The sequence below is a fragment of the Pelophylax lessonae genome, assembly GCF_965119305.1.
Source record: "Pelophylax lessonae genome assembly, chromosome: 6".
In the NCBI taxonomy this organism is placed as follows: Eukaryota; Metazoa; Chordata; class Amphibia; order Anura; family Ranidae; genus Pelophylax; species Pelophylax lessonae.
In genome coordinates, this window is record NC_138773.1 from 271,497,434 (window position 1) to 271,514,358 (window position 16,925).

General features: G+C 41.5%; 1 protein-coding gene across 5 annotated transcripts in view; it reads right to left on the reverse strand.

Moving 5' to 3' along the window:
- PKP4 (plakophilin 4) overlaps nucleotides 1-16,925 on the reverse strand; it is a 585,731-nt gene that overhangs the window by 154,577 nt on the left and 414,229 nt on the right. For all 5 annotated transcript variants that reach the window (XM_082260328.1, XM_082260327.1, XM_082260326.1 and 2 more), the window contains one exon: nucleotides 14,782-15,346. In XM_082260328.1, coding sequence (XP_082116454.1) covers nucleotides 14,782-15,346 — 565 coding nt within the window. The remainder of the gene's footprint in view (nucleotides 1-14,781; nucleotides 15,347-16,925) is intronic.

Below are 16,925 nucleotides of genomic sequence, written 5' to 3' on the forward strand. Positions count from 1 at the left end.
GGGAAGAACTGTACTAGAGGATATTGCCCCATCCCTCCGAGGTGGATCCTACTGGTTAACCCGTGAGGGGATTGGTGTGCCTGGATGTAATTACCCCCAGAATACCATGCTCCTTACCCCTGTAGGGGTACTGATTTCTGGTGAGTGCGGATATTATTGGCAAGGGAGCACTACGGCGATTGCACCAGCACGACCACCCTAAAGTTCATCCTAGGATCTCCACTACTCGGATCATTTAAAGATCATCCACCCTAAGGACTATTATCATTTTATGCACCTGGCTATTTATGCGCCCAGTCACTTTATTGATTAATTTATAACACTATCACCAGTGTTTTGGTTCTAATTATAGTGTGGGGGTCACTCACACACACCACGGTCATTATATATCCAGTTTTGGATTAGGAACCTATATACAGTCAATCTTGTCACTTTATATACATTGTATATTTATTCAATCACTTAGATTGGTATACCTTTATAGATTCCCTGTAATTAATTCATTCACCCATTTATCTCGTGGAGTTTCTCACAATATCACTTGTGCAATAATATTTATTTAGCTCATTGCACTTTAGTCATTATACCACGTCCGTTTGATGATATCAAGACTACACATATTGCACGAGAGCACATACCACCTTATTTTTGATACCCATTTGCACATTTTGCACATTTAATATACAATTAAGATACTCTTACATTAATTTATATTGGCTAATCTGTATCCATTATTGTGTTACATATTTACATGCATATTTGCACATATTTAATTAAGATATTCTCATATTGTCTTATATTTGATAATTTGTATCCATCGCTTTGCTACCTATTTGCATGTTTGATATTCTATCTCACATTGCGTATAATTTTTCAGACCTTAGGCACTGTAGCGATTACACAATACGCTTCTCTTTTTATTCATACTTTTATTCCATTACACTTTGTGCATATTGGTTTAGACCACTTCTTTGTCCAGGCAGCGCCAACACCTTCCCCCTTCCCTTCATACATACATATACCCTCCTTTGGGTTATATTTTAGGAGGTAGGCTGCAGCCTTGAACATCCCAAGTGCAGATTTCCCCCCCCCACCCCTTTTTTCATTTAACGAAAAATTGCACGGTCGTGCGATGCTGTACCCAAATAAGATTGATGTGCTTTTTTCCCCCACAAATAGAGCTTTCTTTTGGGGGTATTTGATCACCTGTGTGATTTTTATTTTTTGCGCTATAAACAAAAAAAAAAAAAAAAAAAAAAAGCGACGATTCTGAAAAAAATAAAAAAAAATGAAAAAAAATATTTCACATTCTGCTATATAACATTCGCAAAAAAAACATTCATTGGTCCACCAAATGATTTGGACCAGTGCTTCTGAGTTGACGCTGTTATAGCTGCAAAGGGTGAGCCAACTTAATACTGAACTCTACGGATTAAGACTGGGATGCCATTAAAGTTAACGTGCATGTTAAGGCAGGTGTCCCAATACTTTTGATAATATAGTGTGTAAATATATATATCTCATAATGCTGGATATCTATACTGATATGGACTGGGTAATGTGTTAGGAATGAAAGGATGCGACATTGTTTGATGGAAATGAAAATAATCAACCTACGGAGGGCTGAATTCAAAGACACCTCGAAAATCAAAGTGAAAAAATTATGCAGCAGCCTAGTCCATTTTGCTGAAATTTCATTGCAGCAACTCAAAATGGTACTCAGTAGTTTGGCCCCTGTGTGCTTGTATGCATGCCTGACAATGTCGGGGCATGCTTCTAATGAGAGGACAGATTGTGTCCTGGGATATTTCCTTCCAGATCTGGACCAGGGCATCACTGGACTCCTGAACAGGCTGAGGTGCCACCTGGCGGCATCAGATGTACCGAAACAATGTCCCAGAGGTGTTATATTGGATTTAGAACATAAAGTAAAAGTTGGGACTTTAGATGAGAGACACGACACTACTGCCATGGTAATGGTAACATTTTATTACATATACGATAAAAGGCATATGACATGACATGTACATAGTATTAGGCAGTATGAATAGCAGAGCTGGTACATGATCCCCAAATCCAGATACATAATAATCACATGTTGGAATATAGGGGAGTAACCATAGTAAAATAAAATCATAACAACATCAAACTCGACGCGTTTCGTGGACTTAGTATTGCCACTTCCTCATGAGTAGTTGTATGATCTGGATCTATAAAAGATATATGTGTATCAGTATAAGTGGATAACATCAATGGAAATTGATGAGAGCTGGAAGGGGAAGTGAGGGAGGAAAGGGGGAGGGGAAAACCACAAATCCCCCATCTCCCCAAACTTACATGTCAGCTCTGGGTGCGATTGAAACTGAAGGTGGAACCTGACCCTCGGTGTCTCCCACGGGAGCCGAGGGTATACAGAGGCAGAAACACCGGGCAAGCCATGTCGCACACCTAAGGGAGCATAAATGGAAGTGCATAAAGGAAAAATTAGTAGAGAAATGTAGAATGAATAAAGAAGTAGTAGAATGAATATGTAGTTGAACATTATGAATATGAGTATGTGTTCAATATATGATGGAGAATGTATGCAATGAAGTTAGTAGTAATGTAAAAATCTGATTAAATAATTAAAAATATTTTTTGCTATTGTACATATGTATATGCAGTAAGTATGCTACTTTTAAATACATGGTATGAATGCCTAGAGTAAAACTCGTGAAAGTATATATAGTAAATGAATATATTATATATATATATATATATATATATATATATATATATATATATGTATACACATACATACATACACATATGTACTTCATAATATACGTATGATGAGTTATATAGTGGATGTTGTCCGAGTGTATATATTAAGTCAGTATATAATAGAGGATGTGTGAGAAAGAGCGGAGTGATCTACATAAAAATTGTAAAAAGATATATTGGATCAATGGGAATGTGTGTAAAATAATATATGTCATAGATAATGATGCTAGCATAGGTGTAAGTGAAATAGTGTGGGGGTGAGATAATAAGTGTGATTGAAAATAAGGAAAAGGTGAGAAGATAATGGAAACAAAGGAAGAAAGTGAGTGGTGTGAAGTCACTGGGGAATAAGAACCCCAAAAGAGAACGAGAATCCAAGGTGTGCAGAAAGGAACATGTGCAGGGATCATGCAAAAATATAGTGAAAATAGTGAGGTAAGTATGCCCAAAAGTAAGGAAAATATGAGAATAAAATATATGCCCAAAAAAAAAACAAAAAAAAAAACGCAATACCGAGCTCCAGAAGGCATACGCATTGGTCGCCAGGATCACCACCCCATGTACACCCAGCGCCACGGCAGTGCATATGAGCGGGGTCGACACGGGAACGTCAGCTGGATTGCAGAGCCGTCCCGTGGGGCACCTAATATGCGCTGCGGATGGGAAACAGACGTCGGCGTGTTGGCGCCAATTGACGTCACACGTTGACGCAGAGCGTGACGCCGATGTGTGGCGGCTCCACCCACCCAAACGCCCGCACCCAGGGGGAGGGGGAGAAGGTAGGAATACGGCACACATCGCGGCTCCCGGTGGGGACATAAGGTGACAGGCAGACCCACAGGTCAACGCTCACAGACTTGAATTTGTACTGAACAATTGCATATGTGGGAAAACGTCACAATGTTCCATAATCAGGTTGTATTAGAGTAAAAGAAATATAAGTATAGGAGAACCCCCACTAAATCCGGGGGGGGGGGAAGAATGTAGAGACACAACTAATTGGGCTAAATTGCCGATTATATTGGATTTAGGTCAAGTGAGCGTGAAGGCCATTCAGTGGTATCAATTCCTTTATCCTCCAGGAACTGGCTGCATACCCTCGGCATATGAGGTCAAACAATGTCGTGCTTTAGCAAGAACCCACTGCACCAGTGTAGGGTCTGACAATGGGTCCAAAGATTTTTTCCGCATACCCACAGGAAGTCAGGGCGCCATTGTCTAACCTGTAGAGGTCTGTGCATCCCTCCATGAATATGCCTCCCTGGACCATCACTGACCCACATCAAACTGATCGTGCTGAACGAAGTTACAGGCAGAATAACGTTCTCCACAGCTTCTCCAGACCACTTTGTGTCTGTCACATGTTCTCAGGGTGAACCTGTTCTCATCTGTGAAAAGCACAGGGTGCCAGTGGTGGACCTGCCAATTCTGGTGTTCAATGTTAAATGCCAATCAAGCTCCACGGTGCCAGGCAGTGAGCACAGGGCCCACAAGAGGATGTCGGGCCTTTAGGCCACCCTCATGAAGTCTGGCCGGACCTTAAGAGCTTTTTGCCGGCTCGTTGCGAACTCATCACGGCTCCGGTCACTCACAGTGCCGGAGCCGATGAACACGGAAGAGACGCAGAGGGAACATGTCAGCTCCCTCAGCAGTGTCCGAGCGACCGCGTGGGGGCTTAGTTCTAAGGTATTTCATAATGTGCTAGTATGCATACAAGCACATTATGCCATTGTCCTGCAGGGGTTTTTTTTCGGGGGGATACGACTGATTTAATTTCAATAACATCAAAGCAGCTGAAACTGATTAACAACCCCTTTCTCTGCTACTTAACTGACCAGATAAATATCCCAGGAATTTCATTGACTTGAGTCTGCACACTGAATAATAAGGGCTCCTTTAATTTTTTTTGAGCAGCATATTATATTATATAATCCCACTTTCTCTATTTTTAGAATTTTTGGGAATATTGCCTACTTTCTTTTCCTGCTTGATTATATCCCTCCCACCCTCCCGTGTGTTTTCCTAGAAGCCGGTCAGGGGGGGATCTGGCAGAAGCGCAATTGGCTAAGCAGTGCCACTTTGTTGTGGATGCGGTCATAAAGGCCAGGTGTGTGGTATGCGTTTTTCTCTCTCACTTTCCACTCAAGACCAGACCGCTTTCTATGATGACCTATGTTAAGGTTATTAATTTATTTACAGATAAAATATTTTTCTCCGATACATGAAAACGGCTTCAAATGTCCTGAAGAAGCTACGAAATTCACAAAATGCAAAGACAGAAGCTTTCATGTCTAGTTTGTATCAATAGGCCCAAACAAATGTTTTAAATATTGGATTTTATATGTATTTTTTATGAATGCTGGCGGTTTAACGCTGTTCATACAACACTGGTGGGGTCCAAGTCTTAGTATTTGTTTGATGCTTTACTTACAAAAGTCAGATAGCACCCAGGATAATGTCAATATCTCCAAAATGTAAAACAATTCCCCTGCGCTCTAGTGAAATATGATGGAGGGATGAGAAATGCTTCCGATGGACTTAGATGGGTATGACTTGTGGTCTTGCTGCCCCCTCAGGATCAAGGGTATCCGAAACACACTGGAAGACAACAAAGAGAAAGGCACACCGGCCTAGTGCATTACCGCTAAAAACATTAAAATAGTAAAAAGCATATATTTTACTCACAAAACAGGTGTGAATATTGCACACATCAACATGGAATCTCCAAGGTAGCCAAGGCACTGCGCAATGCTGGATAGCATGCAGTGTACCGCATGTATCTGCTATGACTAGTCTTAGCCATATATATGCTTTTTACCATTTTAATAAATGTTTTTAGTGGTAATGCACTAGGTCGGTGCACTCTTCTCTCTAATGTCAATATCTCCTCTATAGGCCTACTGCAGGGGTCTCCAAACTTTATAAGCAAAGGGCCAGTTTATTGTCCTCCTGACTTTAGGGGGGCTGGATTGTGGCTGTCAGGAAGGGAGATACTCCTGTCAGTTTGAGATAACATCGTCACGTTTGGTATTAGGAGGAGGAATAGTGTTCCATTGTTGGTATAAATACTGCCCCAATATTGCCGTCATACGGTGCTCCATTGTTGGTGTACGGTGGAAGAATAGTGTCTCATATTAGTGGGAGGAATAATGCCCTAGGGGCTGGATCAAGTCAAGCAAAGGGCCCCTGGGCCACAGTTTGGAGACCTCTGGTCTACTGCGTCTTGTTGGTATCAAGGGAACTGAATGCCTGGTATACTCATTTTCAATTATTTCACAATTCAATTATAATACAAAACCAGAGAAGCCATCATACATAGCGTAACACATTTATTTATTAAAAATCGGCCAATAACCTAAAAGGTAATGCAATCATAAGTATAAAGCCATACCTGGAACCCAGAATGACATGTTGACAATCCCCTCTAGGAGTGCCACTGCTCGTGCCGTATTGGAGCCAGCTTGCGGTCCAAATGGCGGAAGTGACATAGTACCAGAAGTATATATTGAGATAAAGGTTTTACAAAAATAAAAGTTGGACGGTTGTCTGACCTCTAACTACTAAAACTGCAGGACAGCTTGATTTGTTAAAAATAAACAGACTTACTAGATGGATTCCCAGGTGAAAGTAAAGAAATAGCTAAAAAATAAAACTAATACATCTTAGGAACAAGTAAATGTTTGGGTTTAATACTGCTAGGTCAAAAATTCCACTCAGCAAATCTTCATCTGAGTTCTGTAGAACTCACTGCCACCAGGTTCCATATATATTACATGTGGGGAGGGCAGATCTGCTTTTAGAATCCATGTGGTGTAATGTTCGGTCTCTCTGCCTGATGTATCACCAGTTAAATCTGCATGGAGTTTGCTTTTTTCCCCCGGTGCTTGCTTTGGTTTCCTCCTGATACTTTATTGCTTCCCACAATCAAAAAGGCATACTGGTAGGATAATTGGTTCCTGTTTAAATCGTCCCCAGTATGTATGTGGGTGTATGCATGCATGCAAGTAAGATAGGGACCTTAGATTAATAGATTCTTCAGGGCAGAGACTGATGTGAATGTACGGTTTGTCAATTCCTACGTTAATTGTCAGTGCTATCTAAACACCTTTAATTATTGTTCAACTCTCAAGGCAAGTTTGGATTATGTAGGTTTGAGGAACTTTAGTTCAAAACAGAATCCAGGTAATGTTTTTACAAATCTTGCCTTTGCAAAGCTGTGGAAGCAGTATAGATAACAGTAAAAGGTCATTGTTTTAAATGGAAAAAGAAGGGTTTGTCTCCACTGCCAAGACAAATTAAGTGCCTGCAAACACACCTCACATTCTTTTGAGCAATAATTTGTCACCCATCCTTATGTTGGAAAGTTTTTAGTGGGCTAAGAAGTTTGCATTTCACTATAAACATGCTAATACTATACCTTTTATGGCTCCTGACTTTCAAGGGACTGTGTCAGCATTATTGCCATGCTTATGTGGTTCTTACATCTAACCATCTATTCCTGGCTAACTTAGAGCAAATTATTTCCTCAAGTGAAAATACTATTCATCTAAAAGCAATTACGTGAAAAAATAGAAAGCAGAAATTGGGCAATTTGTTATTGATAATTGCTGTTCCCACCTGGCATGGTTTTTTTGATCTGAATTTCAGAATAATTGTTTCATCTAGGACGAGATGCTATGATTTTAAAGTACTGTACATTTTTGCTCGAGGCACAATACTGGTAGGTCGTATGGAATGCAGAATTACAAGGGAAAGCACAGAATCCTAATCACATTTTCTTTACTATAAGGCTACATTCACACTAGTCTCCTGCGTGTTGGTTTATTTTAACACAGTAGACACTATCTCTAGACACTAAGTATTTACAAACTTCACAGTCTAAGTTCTCCCAATGTTTTGTACTTACATTTACACAAGTTTAAATGTGTTCAGAGTATCTAATCTGGCCCTGGACACACGCAATTCTATTTTCTCTATACACAGCTAAACTGAAGGCACATAAACGCAGGTAAAAACACAGGGGCGGATTTACTAAAACTGGAGTGTGCAAAATCTGGTAAGGTTCTGCATGGTAGCCAATCAGCTTCTAACTTCAGCTTGTTCAATTAAGCTTCGACAGTAAACCCAGAAGCTAATTGGGATTGATTTACTAAAACTGGAGTGTGCAAAATCTGGTGCAGCTCTGCATAGAAACCCAAGTGTGGAGTGTACCATTAAAATCATTACATGAATTTTGAAATGCCCTATAAGTGCATATATGCCATTGACCGTGTGAATGAGGCCTAAGAAAAGCCTTCACACAGAGTAAAACTCCAAACTTCCTAAATGTACAGGAATGCATTTAACGAAAAATTTGAGCTAAAGTTAACTATTAGGCACAGAAACTCTCTCTAAAATCAGAGAACTGTAACTTGAAAGTGATATTAATTTCTTTTAGGACTCAGAAGAGGAGGACCACACTTGCATTACGATTGATGTTCTTTAAAATCTCATTTAGGGTCCTTTCACACGGCCGCTCCGCTGCGGGACTTTTTTTTTTTTTTTTCCCCACGGAGCGGATGACATTTCTGTCATCCGCTCCGTGTGCCCGCATATCATCCTATCCGTTTGCGGATGATATGCGGACATAATGTAAGTATATGGCACTGCGGATGTCAGCGGATGACACCGCTGACATCCGATTTTCCTTTCTTTCCGTTTTTTACACGGAAGAAAAAACGGAACAGAACTGAAAGGAGGAAAATCGGATGTCAGCGGATGGTATTCCGCTGACACCCGCAGTGCCATTCACTTACATTATGTCCGCAAATCATCCGCAAACGGATGGGATGATTTGCGGACACACGGAGCGGCCGTGTGAAAGGACCCTTATTTAAAAAAACAAAAAAACAAACATGTTATACTTACCTGCTCCGTGCAGTTTGTTTTGCACAGAGCAGCTCGGATTTCTCCTCTTCTTGGGTCCCTCTTCTGTGCTTTTTGCACTCACTCCTATTGAGTGCCCCCATAGCAAGCAGCTTGCTATGGGGGCACCCGAGCTGAGTCACAGCTCCTTGTGTCCATACAGACACTGAACCATGACCCAGCCCCGCCTCCTCTCTCCCCTGATTGGCTGACTGCCTTTGATTAACAGTAGTGGGAGCCAATCACGCTGCTGTCTTAGCCAATGAGGAGGGGAGTCCCAGGCAGCTGGGACATTCCTGCAACATAGCTGATAAAAAAAAAAAACCTTCTGCCTTTAAAATTGTCCCTTTCTTTTTCCTCTGACTGTTCCCCTAACTGCTGGCACCCACTGCATGCTTATGGATATCAACAATAGCCAGCCAGCTGCTAAGGAGATGCCTGTGTGGGTGCGCTTCTATCTGGGACCTGAGCTGTGTATGTGCACAGACACACTTGGTGCCCTGTAGCCCCGCCCCTGGCCCATACTCCCTGCAATTTCATGGCAGCAATAGTACTTCCTGGTGTTACAAAGGTTAAGGAAGTGGGAGTGTTAGCTTAAGGAGGGGGATATTTCTGAGATTCCTACCTAACGTAGTTAACAGGTAAATGTGGTTCTTTCCTAAAGGGCATATTCAAAATTACTGTGCTGTGGTAAAGGGTTGCCTCATACACCAAATCGCACTGAAAAAAAGTATAAGAACCATTTATGGCAGTGCACCAAAAGCAATACACGCAACTGTGAATGGGCCCTTAAAAAGTGCCAGGATAAGGTTCTTTTCCATAGCAAGTTGTAAAGTGCACTCAAATACCCCAGCACTGAGGTTGTAGTGGGCTAGAGCAAACAGAACAAAAACTTCTTACACTCAACATGATAAAGACATCACCTTCACCTCAACTAAAACCTAAAACTAAAAATTGTGGCTCCAGGAACATAAGGATACAAACAGTCAAGTATGTCCCCAACTACAAACCTTTACATTTGGAATGAACCCTTTATTTTCTAAACTTTTCCACAAATAAAACCAGTGCATCATTATCTACATGGTCCAAACATAAGCATGGTTAAAAAAAATTAAAAAATGCGAGACGTCATCGCTACTCGGCCAGTCAGGCGGCCAGAGCACACAAACCAGGAAGGAAGACCTGGTGAAGATGGAAGCCCTATTAGAGGTGACAGCGTGCTGCTGGAGGGATTTGTTCCAAGGTAAGTATTTCATAATGTGCGAGTATGCGATATTAGCACATTATGCCTTTATCTTGCAGGATTTTTTAACCTCTTAGCACCGACGGAATGCAAATATTTGGCCTCAAGTTTAGGGGGTTGTACCGGGGTGATGCCTGCAGTTCGAGGCATCACCCCGATACTGTTTAGAGCGGACGGACGGCTTTCTTGTAATGACAACCAATGCGGGAGAGCAGCCGCTTGGCTGTCATTACAAGGAGCGGGAGGGGATATCCCCAATCCCCTATCCTGCAGCTCGCCTGCGTCTCCCGTCCCACCGGGAGAGCTCTGATCAGGTCTCCGTTCTGAAAACCCGGAAGCGATCTCATGAGATCACTTCAGGGTACTGGAGCCTTAAAAGGTGCCAGATTTAAAAAAATAATTTTTAAAAAAAAAAAGACAGCATTCAAAACAGCCAAACTTGGCATTTTGAATGCTTTTAAGTGCAGAAGAGGGATTTGGGGCAGTGGTTCTTAACCTGGGTTCGATCGAACCCCAGGGGTTCGGTGAGTAAGTCTCGAGGGTTCGGCGGAGGTCAAGACACACACCCGACTCATATAATTTGTGATGACACGCCCCGCTCATTGGCTGCAGGTGATCACACAACATCGCTTAGCCTATCTGTGCTGCAGGGAATTTGGCGCGCCCAGTAGTCAAATTGTACAATATGGATTTATATGTATAACGGAACGTGATGGGAGTCAGCGTCCTAACTGCATGATTTGCAATGCCAAGTTGAGCAATTTTAGTCTAGCAACGGCAAAACTAAGAGAACACTTCCTTAACCACTTAAGCCCCGGAAGATTTTACCCCCTTCCTGACCAGGGCCTATTTTGCGATTCGACACTGCGTGAATTTAACGGACAATTGCACGGTCGTGCGACACTGTACCCAAATGAAATTGACGTCCTTTTTTTCCCACAGAGCTTTCTTTTGGTGGTATTTGATCACCTGTGCGATTTTTACTTTTTGCGCTATAAACAAAAAAAGAGCGTCAATTTTGCAAAAATAACAATATTTTTCACATTTTTTTATATGAAATTCCCCCCCAAAAAAAAGTAAAAATCAAAATTTTTTAACATTTTGGGCCAATTTTTTTTTTACCATATGTTTGGTAAAAAAAAATCGCAAAAAGCGTATTTTGATTGGTTTGCGCAAAAGTTATTGCGTTTACTAACAAAGGGAAAGATTTTTGTCATTTTTGTTGTTTTTTTTTTTAACGCATAATGGCGGCGATCTGCGATTTTTTTTTGCGGGACTGCGACATTGTGGCGGACAGATCGGACCCTTGACTGACATTTTTGACACTTTTGGGGTTACCAGTGACATTTCTACAGTAATCAGTGCTATACATATTCACTGTTACTGTAAAATTACACTGGCAGTGAAGGGGTTAACTTTTTTTGAGAGGGAGGGGTTGTGTGTGTCCCTAGGGGTGTGATTCTAACTGTGATTGGCTGTGGCTTGAGGTGTAGGAACAGTGATCAACGGTCCTACATAGTAGAACCGTATGATCACCATTCCTACACAGGGAAGAATGACAGGCCGCCTGCCTTTCTCCCTCTGCACCGCCGATCGCCGAGTGACCGGCGGACATCGGGTCCGCCGGTCATATGCACGGGGGGGTCCGTGACCACGCGGGAGTGCGCCTCCGGCGGCGCGCGCTCGCTCCCTAGACCCTCACCGACTAGCGACGTAGCCCTACGTCGCTCTGCCTGTGAGGAGCTGACCGCCGACGTGAATAGTTGTGCGGCGGTCAGCAAGTGGTTAAGCTGCATGGAGATGGAAAATACAAGAACACAACGCTTGCTGAATTCAAGACGAGGAGAGCCAGATTCGATGAAAAGGCTAGTTTGCCTGTTCTCGGCTTTGTACCCATCAACAAACCGATCCTGATAGCATCGTACGAAGTTGCTTACCTGATCGCAAAGCAGGGCAAACCACACACCATTGGTGAAACACTCATAAAACCAGCTGTGTTGAAGATGGCGAATATCATGCTGGGAAAAGCGGATGAAGTTATACCAAATTCATTATTAGGTTTTTGTTTTTGTGTGAAAATCATGTTTTAATGGTTTTGTTCATTTTGTGCACCTAGGTATAAATATATACCTAAATATATACCTATGTTTTGAATTTGAAAAAATCATATTTTATTTTTCCAATTAAGAAGGGTTCGGTGAATACGCATATGAAACTGGTGGGGTTCAGTACCTCCAACAAGGTTAAGAACCACTGATTTGGGGTCTGTTATAATGAGCACCCGTCACTGCCTATTACTGTCACAAGGGATGTTTACATTCCTTGTGACAGCAATAAAAGTGATCAAAATTTTTTTTTAAATGAATAGTGTAAAAATAAAAAAAATAAAATTAAGAAAAAAAAAATGTTAAAGTGCTTTATCCCTCCGTGCTCGTGCGCAGAAGCAAACACAAGTCGCGCCCGCATATCAAAACTATGTTTAAACCACATGTAAGGTATCGCCACGATCGTTCGAGTGAGAGCAATAATAATAGCACAAGAATTCCTCTAACTCTCTAAACAGGAAACCGCTAAAAAATTTTAAAGCGTCCCTATGGAGATTTTTAAGTACAGAAGTTTGTGGCCATTCCACTAGTGTGCGTAATTTTAGAGCATGACATGTTAGGTATCCATTTACTTGGCATAACATCTTTCACATTATACAAAAGATTTGGGCTAACTTTTCGTTTTTTTTTTTTAAATTCATGAAAGTGTATTTTTTCCCAAAAAATTGCATTCGAAAGACCACTGCGCAAATACCGCGTGACATAAAATATTGCAACGATTGCCATTTTATTCTCTAGGGTCTCTGCTAAAAAATATATATAATATTTGGGGGTTCTAAGAAATTTTCTAGCAAAAAATACTGATTTTAACTTGTAAGCAACATATGTCAGAAAAAGGCTTAGGCTCAAGGGGTTAAACATGCAGAGCAAGTTTACTTCCATTTTAAAGTGGTCGTAAACCTCAGACATGAAATATGAACAAATCCCTCTATATTGTTTACTTGTCTCAATTAGGAACACCAAGTGTCATTTCTGTCTGTTGCTTCATTCTGCTGCTATCAGCATGAATCACTTCTGTCAACTTTTCCTGACACCAAGAGAAAATATGACAGGGGAAGAGCATCCAGTTGATTGACAGCCTCAGCTCTGTTCCTGTGTGAAGGAAGGCGTGTCCCTTCCCTCCAATCAGCTCTCTGAGCTCTCCTCACTGAACTCTGCAGAGTGAAAATGTTCTGGCTGCTCAGACAAGACGTATAAATTCTGGACTAAGGATGTACAGAAGAGAAGACTGCAGATAAACAGGTATGACATATGTAGGAGGATTTGTTTCATATCTGTGTATCACCGGAGGCCAGTCACTTCACTGGGTATATGAAAGGGTTTACATCTATTAAGCTGGACATCCATTTCAAACTTCAACTGAGCAATTGATGGTGCAGGTATTCAAACAGTGGCAACAGAGTCTCCTCCATTCACACTGTTTAGCGTGGATGAAGAAATCTACACAATTTCTCTTGTTCAGCCCTGTGAAAACTACACACGTATGGCTAACCTTACTGAAAAGTCCTCAGCTTTAAATCAGCAATAAGATAAAAGACAATTGAACATGCCTACCTCCATGAACGTAGACAAATGCATAATACATACAGGAGCAAAGCAACCTCACCAGATATTGTTCACATTAAAGCAGACCCTGCACAGACAAGCATAGTCTGCTTTTTTTTTTTTTCACAACACCCTTATATAAAAAAAGTTTCATAAAAAATGAAATAAACCGGTTGGAAAAAAGGTTAATAATTTAATCATTTACCTTACCCTGACTTCTGCCCACGGCACCTAGACTAAATGAATGTCACTTTCTCCAGATGATGTTCCAGCATGACGCAATAATGACTTCTTGTGAGATTTGGGGTACTCTGCATTTTATGATATCTCACCAGCAATGATGGTGAAATTTGCCTCGCCTCAGTATGATGAGAGGAATCTTGGATAGGGTAGATCTATCTCTTCCCAAAGAGGTCTTATTTTATCATTGTAATGCTACAGCAATATGGGACCAAGGGGAGGACATAAACAAAAAAGGGGAGCGTGTCCCTTCCCTCCAATCAGCTCTCTTCACTGAGCTCTGCCGTGTGTAACTTCAGCTCTCCGTCCCCTTTTTTCTGACAGCTCAGACAAGCTGTATAAATTCTGGACTTTGAACAGATGTACTTTGACATATATATCTATTTTTTTTTCTCCCCTGTGCTATAGTCCGAAGACTCACCATTCTAAGTATCAGCATTAGTCCACTCTTAAGTGGAGTGATGCATTTTGAACCCACCTTATGTGGGCCCAGGGTGTCATGGGGATGTCATCATGTCATCCAGGGTATCACAGCACAATCAAGAACAGAACATTTATATCAAACACACTCTACAACAACAGAAAATAGCAGAATTGCTAATGTTATACAGAGGATATTGCTACTGTGTTAAAGCAAAAACAAAAGTCCAATCAATGTATCTTGATTAAACATGGTACAATCAGGTACAAATTTTTTTTTTTGCTCAAAGGAGTGGATTGTTTGTCACATGAGTCACTGCATCCTAACCTTTTATGGTGCAAATTGTGCTATGGACAGTGAGCTTAGAAGCAGTGCTTGACCCATGGAACACACTGGCCAAAGTTTTTCGGAGTTTAAAATTCAGCTATAGCTATATAATAGATAGGGAAACTAGCTACCTAAAATAAATGCCAGGATAAAAATTAGAGCCTCTCATTGGGTAGGTTGTGACCCTTGAACAATTTTCAGATGTAGTGCCCTATATATTTTCTTAGACTAACCTGTAAGGCTGTCTGGCCGTGAGGGTACCATTCTTTCGTAGATATCATAAGACTGATATTGGTCAACTTCTTGCAGGTTCCTCTGCAAAGTTCCTATATGCTGTGGTACCGCTGTCATTCCTGGACGTTTTGGAGAAGAGGATGATCCCACAGGAGCTTGAGACAACGAGCCCACTCTGTTCTGTGTATCTAATGTTAGTGGAGAGCCGACTCTGACAGAAGTGCCCAAGGTTTGGTAAGAGGAGGACATGCTAGAGGGGTTTGAGTTTTGCCGAGTAGTGACTGACGCAATCCTTCTTACACCTGTTGGGGAGTTGGCCCTGCGCACTGTGTAGGGGGAACCAGCTCTCTGAGAAGGCAACGTTGTAGAAGAGTAGGTATTAGTGGTGGGAAGTGGCCGAGAATCTGTAACAGATGGGGAGCCATAACCACTCCCAAGAGAAGTTCTCAGTGAGCCTCTAGATGGTGATACTCCAGACCCAATGACGTAAGAAGGTGACTGTGACCTTGAAGGAACAGAACTAACTCTCCGAACCGCTCGATTGGCTGCCATTGCATTTGACGGCTTTAAGAAAAAAAAAAAAAAGCATAAAAACATAAAAATGCAGAAACAAACCACCATAAACTATTTAGAATGCTGTTTTATACATCAGTACAGTTCTCAAGCGTTGCTTGTGTTGTGGGATATTGTCTCACAGAGTTACTAATTAGCTCTGCTTTGATTGACTACTTTGCTCCTGATCTTCAGAGGTCTGTTCATCTCATGATTCTCTGTTCTAGCAATTGAATGTCAGTATATAACCATAAAGTATAAACTGTCTGGTTATGAGCGAAATTAAGCCTTTGAGGTTTAGCATATGGCCCACAAACAACTTGAGAAATCTCTGAGCCAATATTGCTTCCTGTTTCATTTCGCTCTAGAAATAAAACCGATCATGATTTTTTTTTTATAAATCTGGTGAAGGGGTAATGGTAAAGACACTAGCAAATTTAAATGGAAATGACTAAAAAAAATTCAGCCAACCTCTAACTAAGACTTTTTAAAGTATAACTACAGTGGGGAAAAGAATTCTTTGTTTCCCAGCTGATTTTCTTCATTTGCCCACTTACAACGAAATGAAGGGTCTATGATTTTTATCATAGGTGTATTTTAAATGATAGACACAAAATATCAACCAAAAACCCAGAATGAAAACACATGGTACAAATGTTGCAGTTCAGTGAGTAAAATAAGTATTTGATCCCCAAGCAAAGCACGACTTAGTACCTGGTGGAGAAACCCTTGTTGGCCAGCACAGAAGTAAGAGGTTTCTTGTAGTTGGTTACCAGGTTTGCACACATCTCAGGAGGGCTTTTGGTCCACTCTTCTTTACAGATCTTCTCCAAGTCCTAAAGGCTGTCAATTGGCAACACAAAGTTTCAACTCCCTCAATAAATGTTCTATAGCAGGGGTCTTCAAACTACGGCCCTCCAGCTGTTCAGGAACTACAATTCCCATCATGCCTAGTCATATCTGTGAATGTCAGAGTTTTACAATGCCTCATGGGATGTGTAGTTCTGCAACAGCTGGAGGGCCGTAGTTTGAGGATCCCTGTTCTATAGGATTAAGGTCTCGAGACTGGCTAGGCCACTCCATGACCTTAATGTGCTCCTTCTTGAGTCACTCCTTTGTTGCCTTGGCGGTATGTTTTGGGTGATTGCCTTGCTGGAGGATTTTACAATACATGACCCTGTCCCTCTGCCCCTCGGCAAAATCAGCCTCAACCTTTAGCAGAGAAACAGCCCAAAAGCATGTTTCTGCCTCTGTGCTTGACAGTAAGGATAGTGTTCTTAGGGTCAGAGTCAGCATTTTTCTTACTCTGAGTCGAGTCAATGCCAAAGAGCTTAAATTTGGTCTAATCTGACCACAGAATTTTCTCCCAATTCTTCTCTGAATCATTTAGATGTTCATCAAACTTTAGATGGGCCTGTACATGTGCATTTTCAAAGAGGGGGACCTTGGGGGCGCTGCAGGATTTCAATCCATGGTGGCTTGTGTTATCAATAGTTTGTTTGGTGACTGTGGTCCCAACTGCCTTGAGCTCCACCTGTTTAGTTGTGGGCTGATCCCCCACTTTTCTCATGATCATCCTTGCCCCATGAGG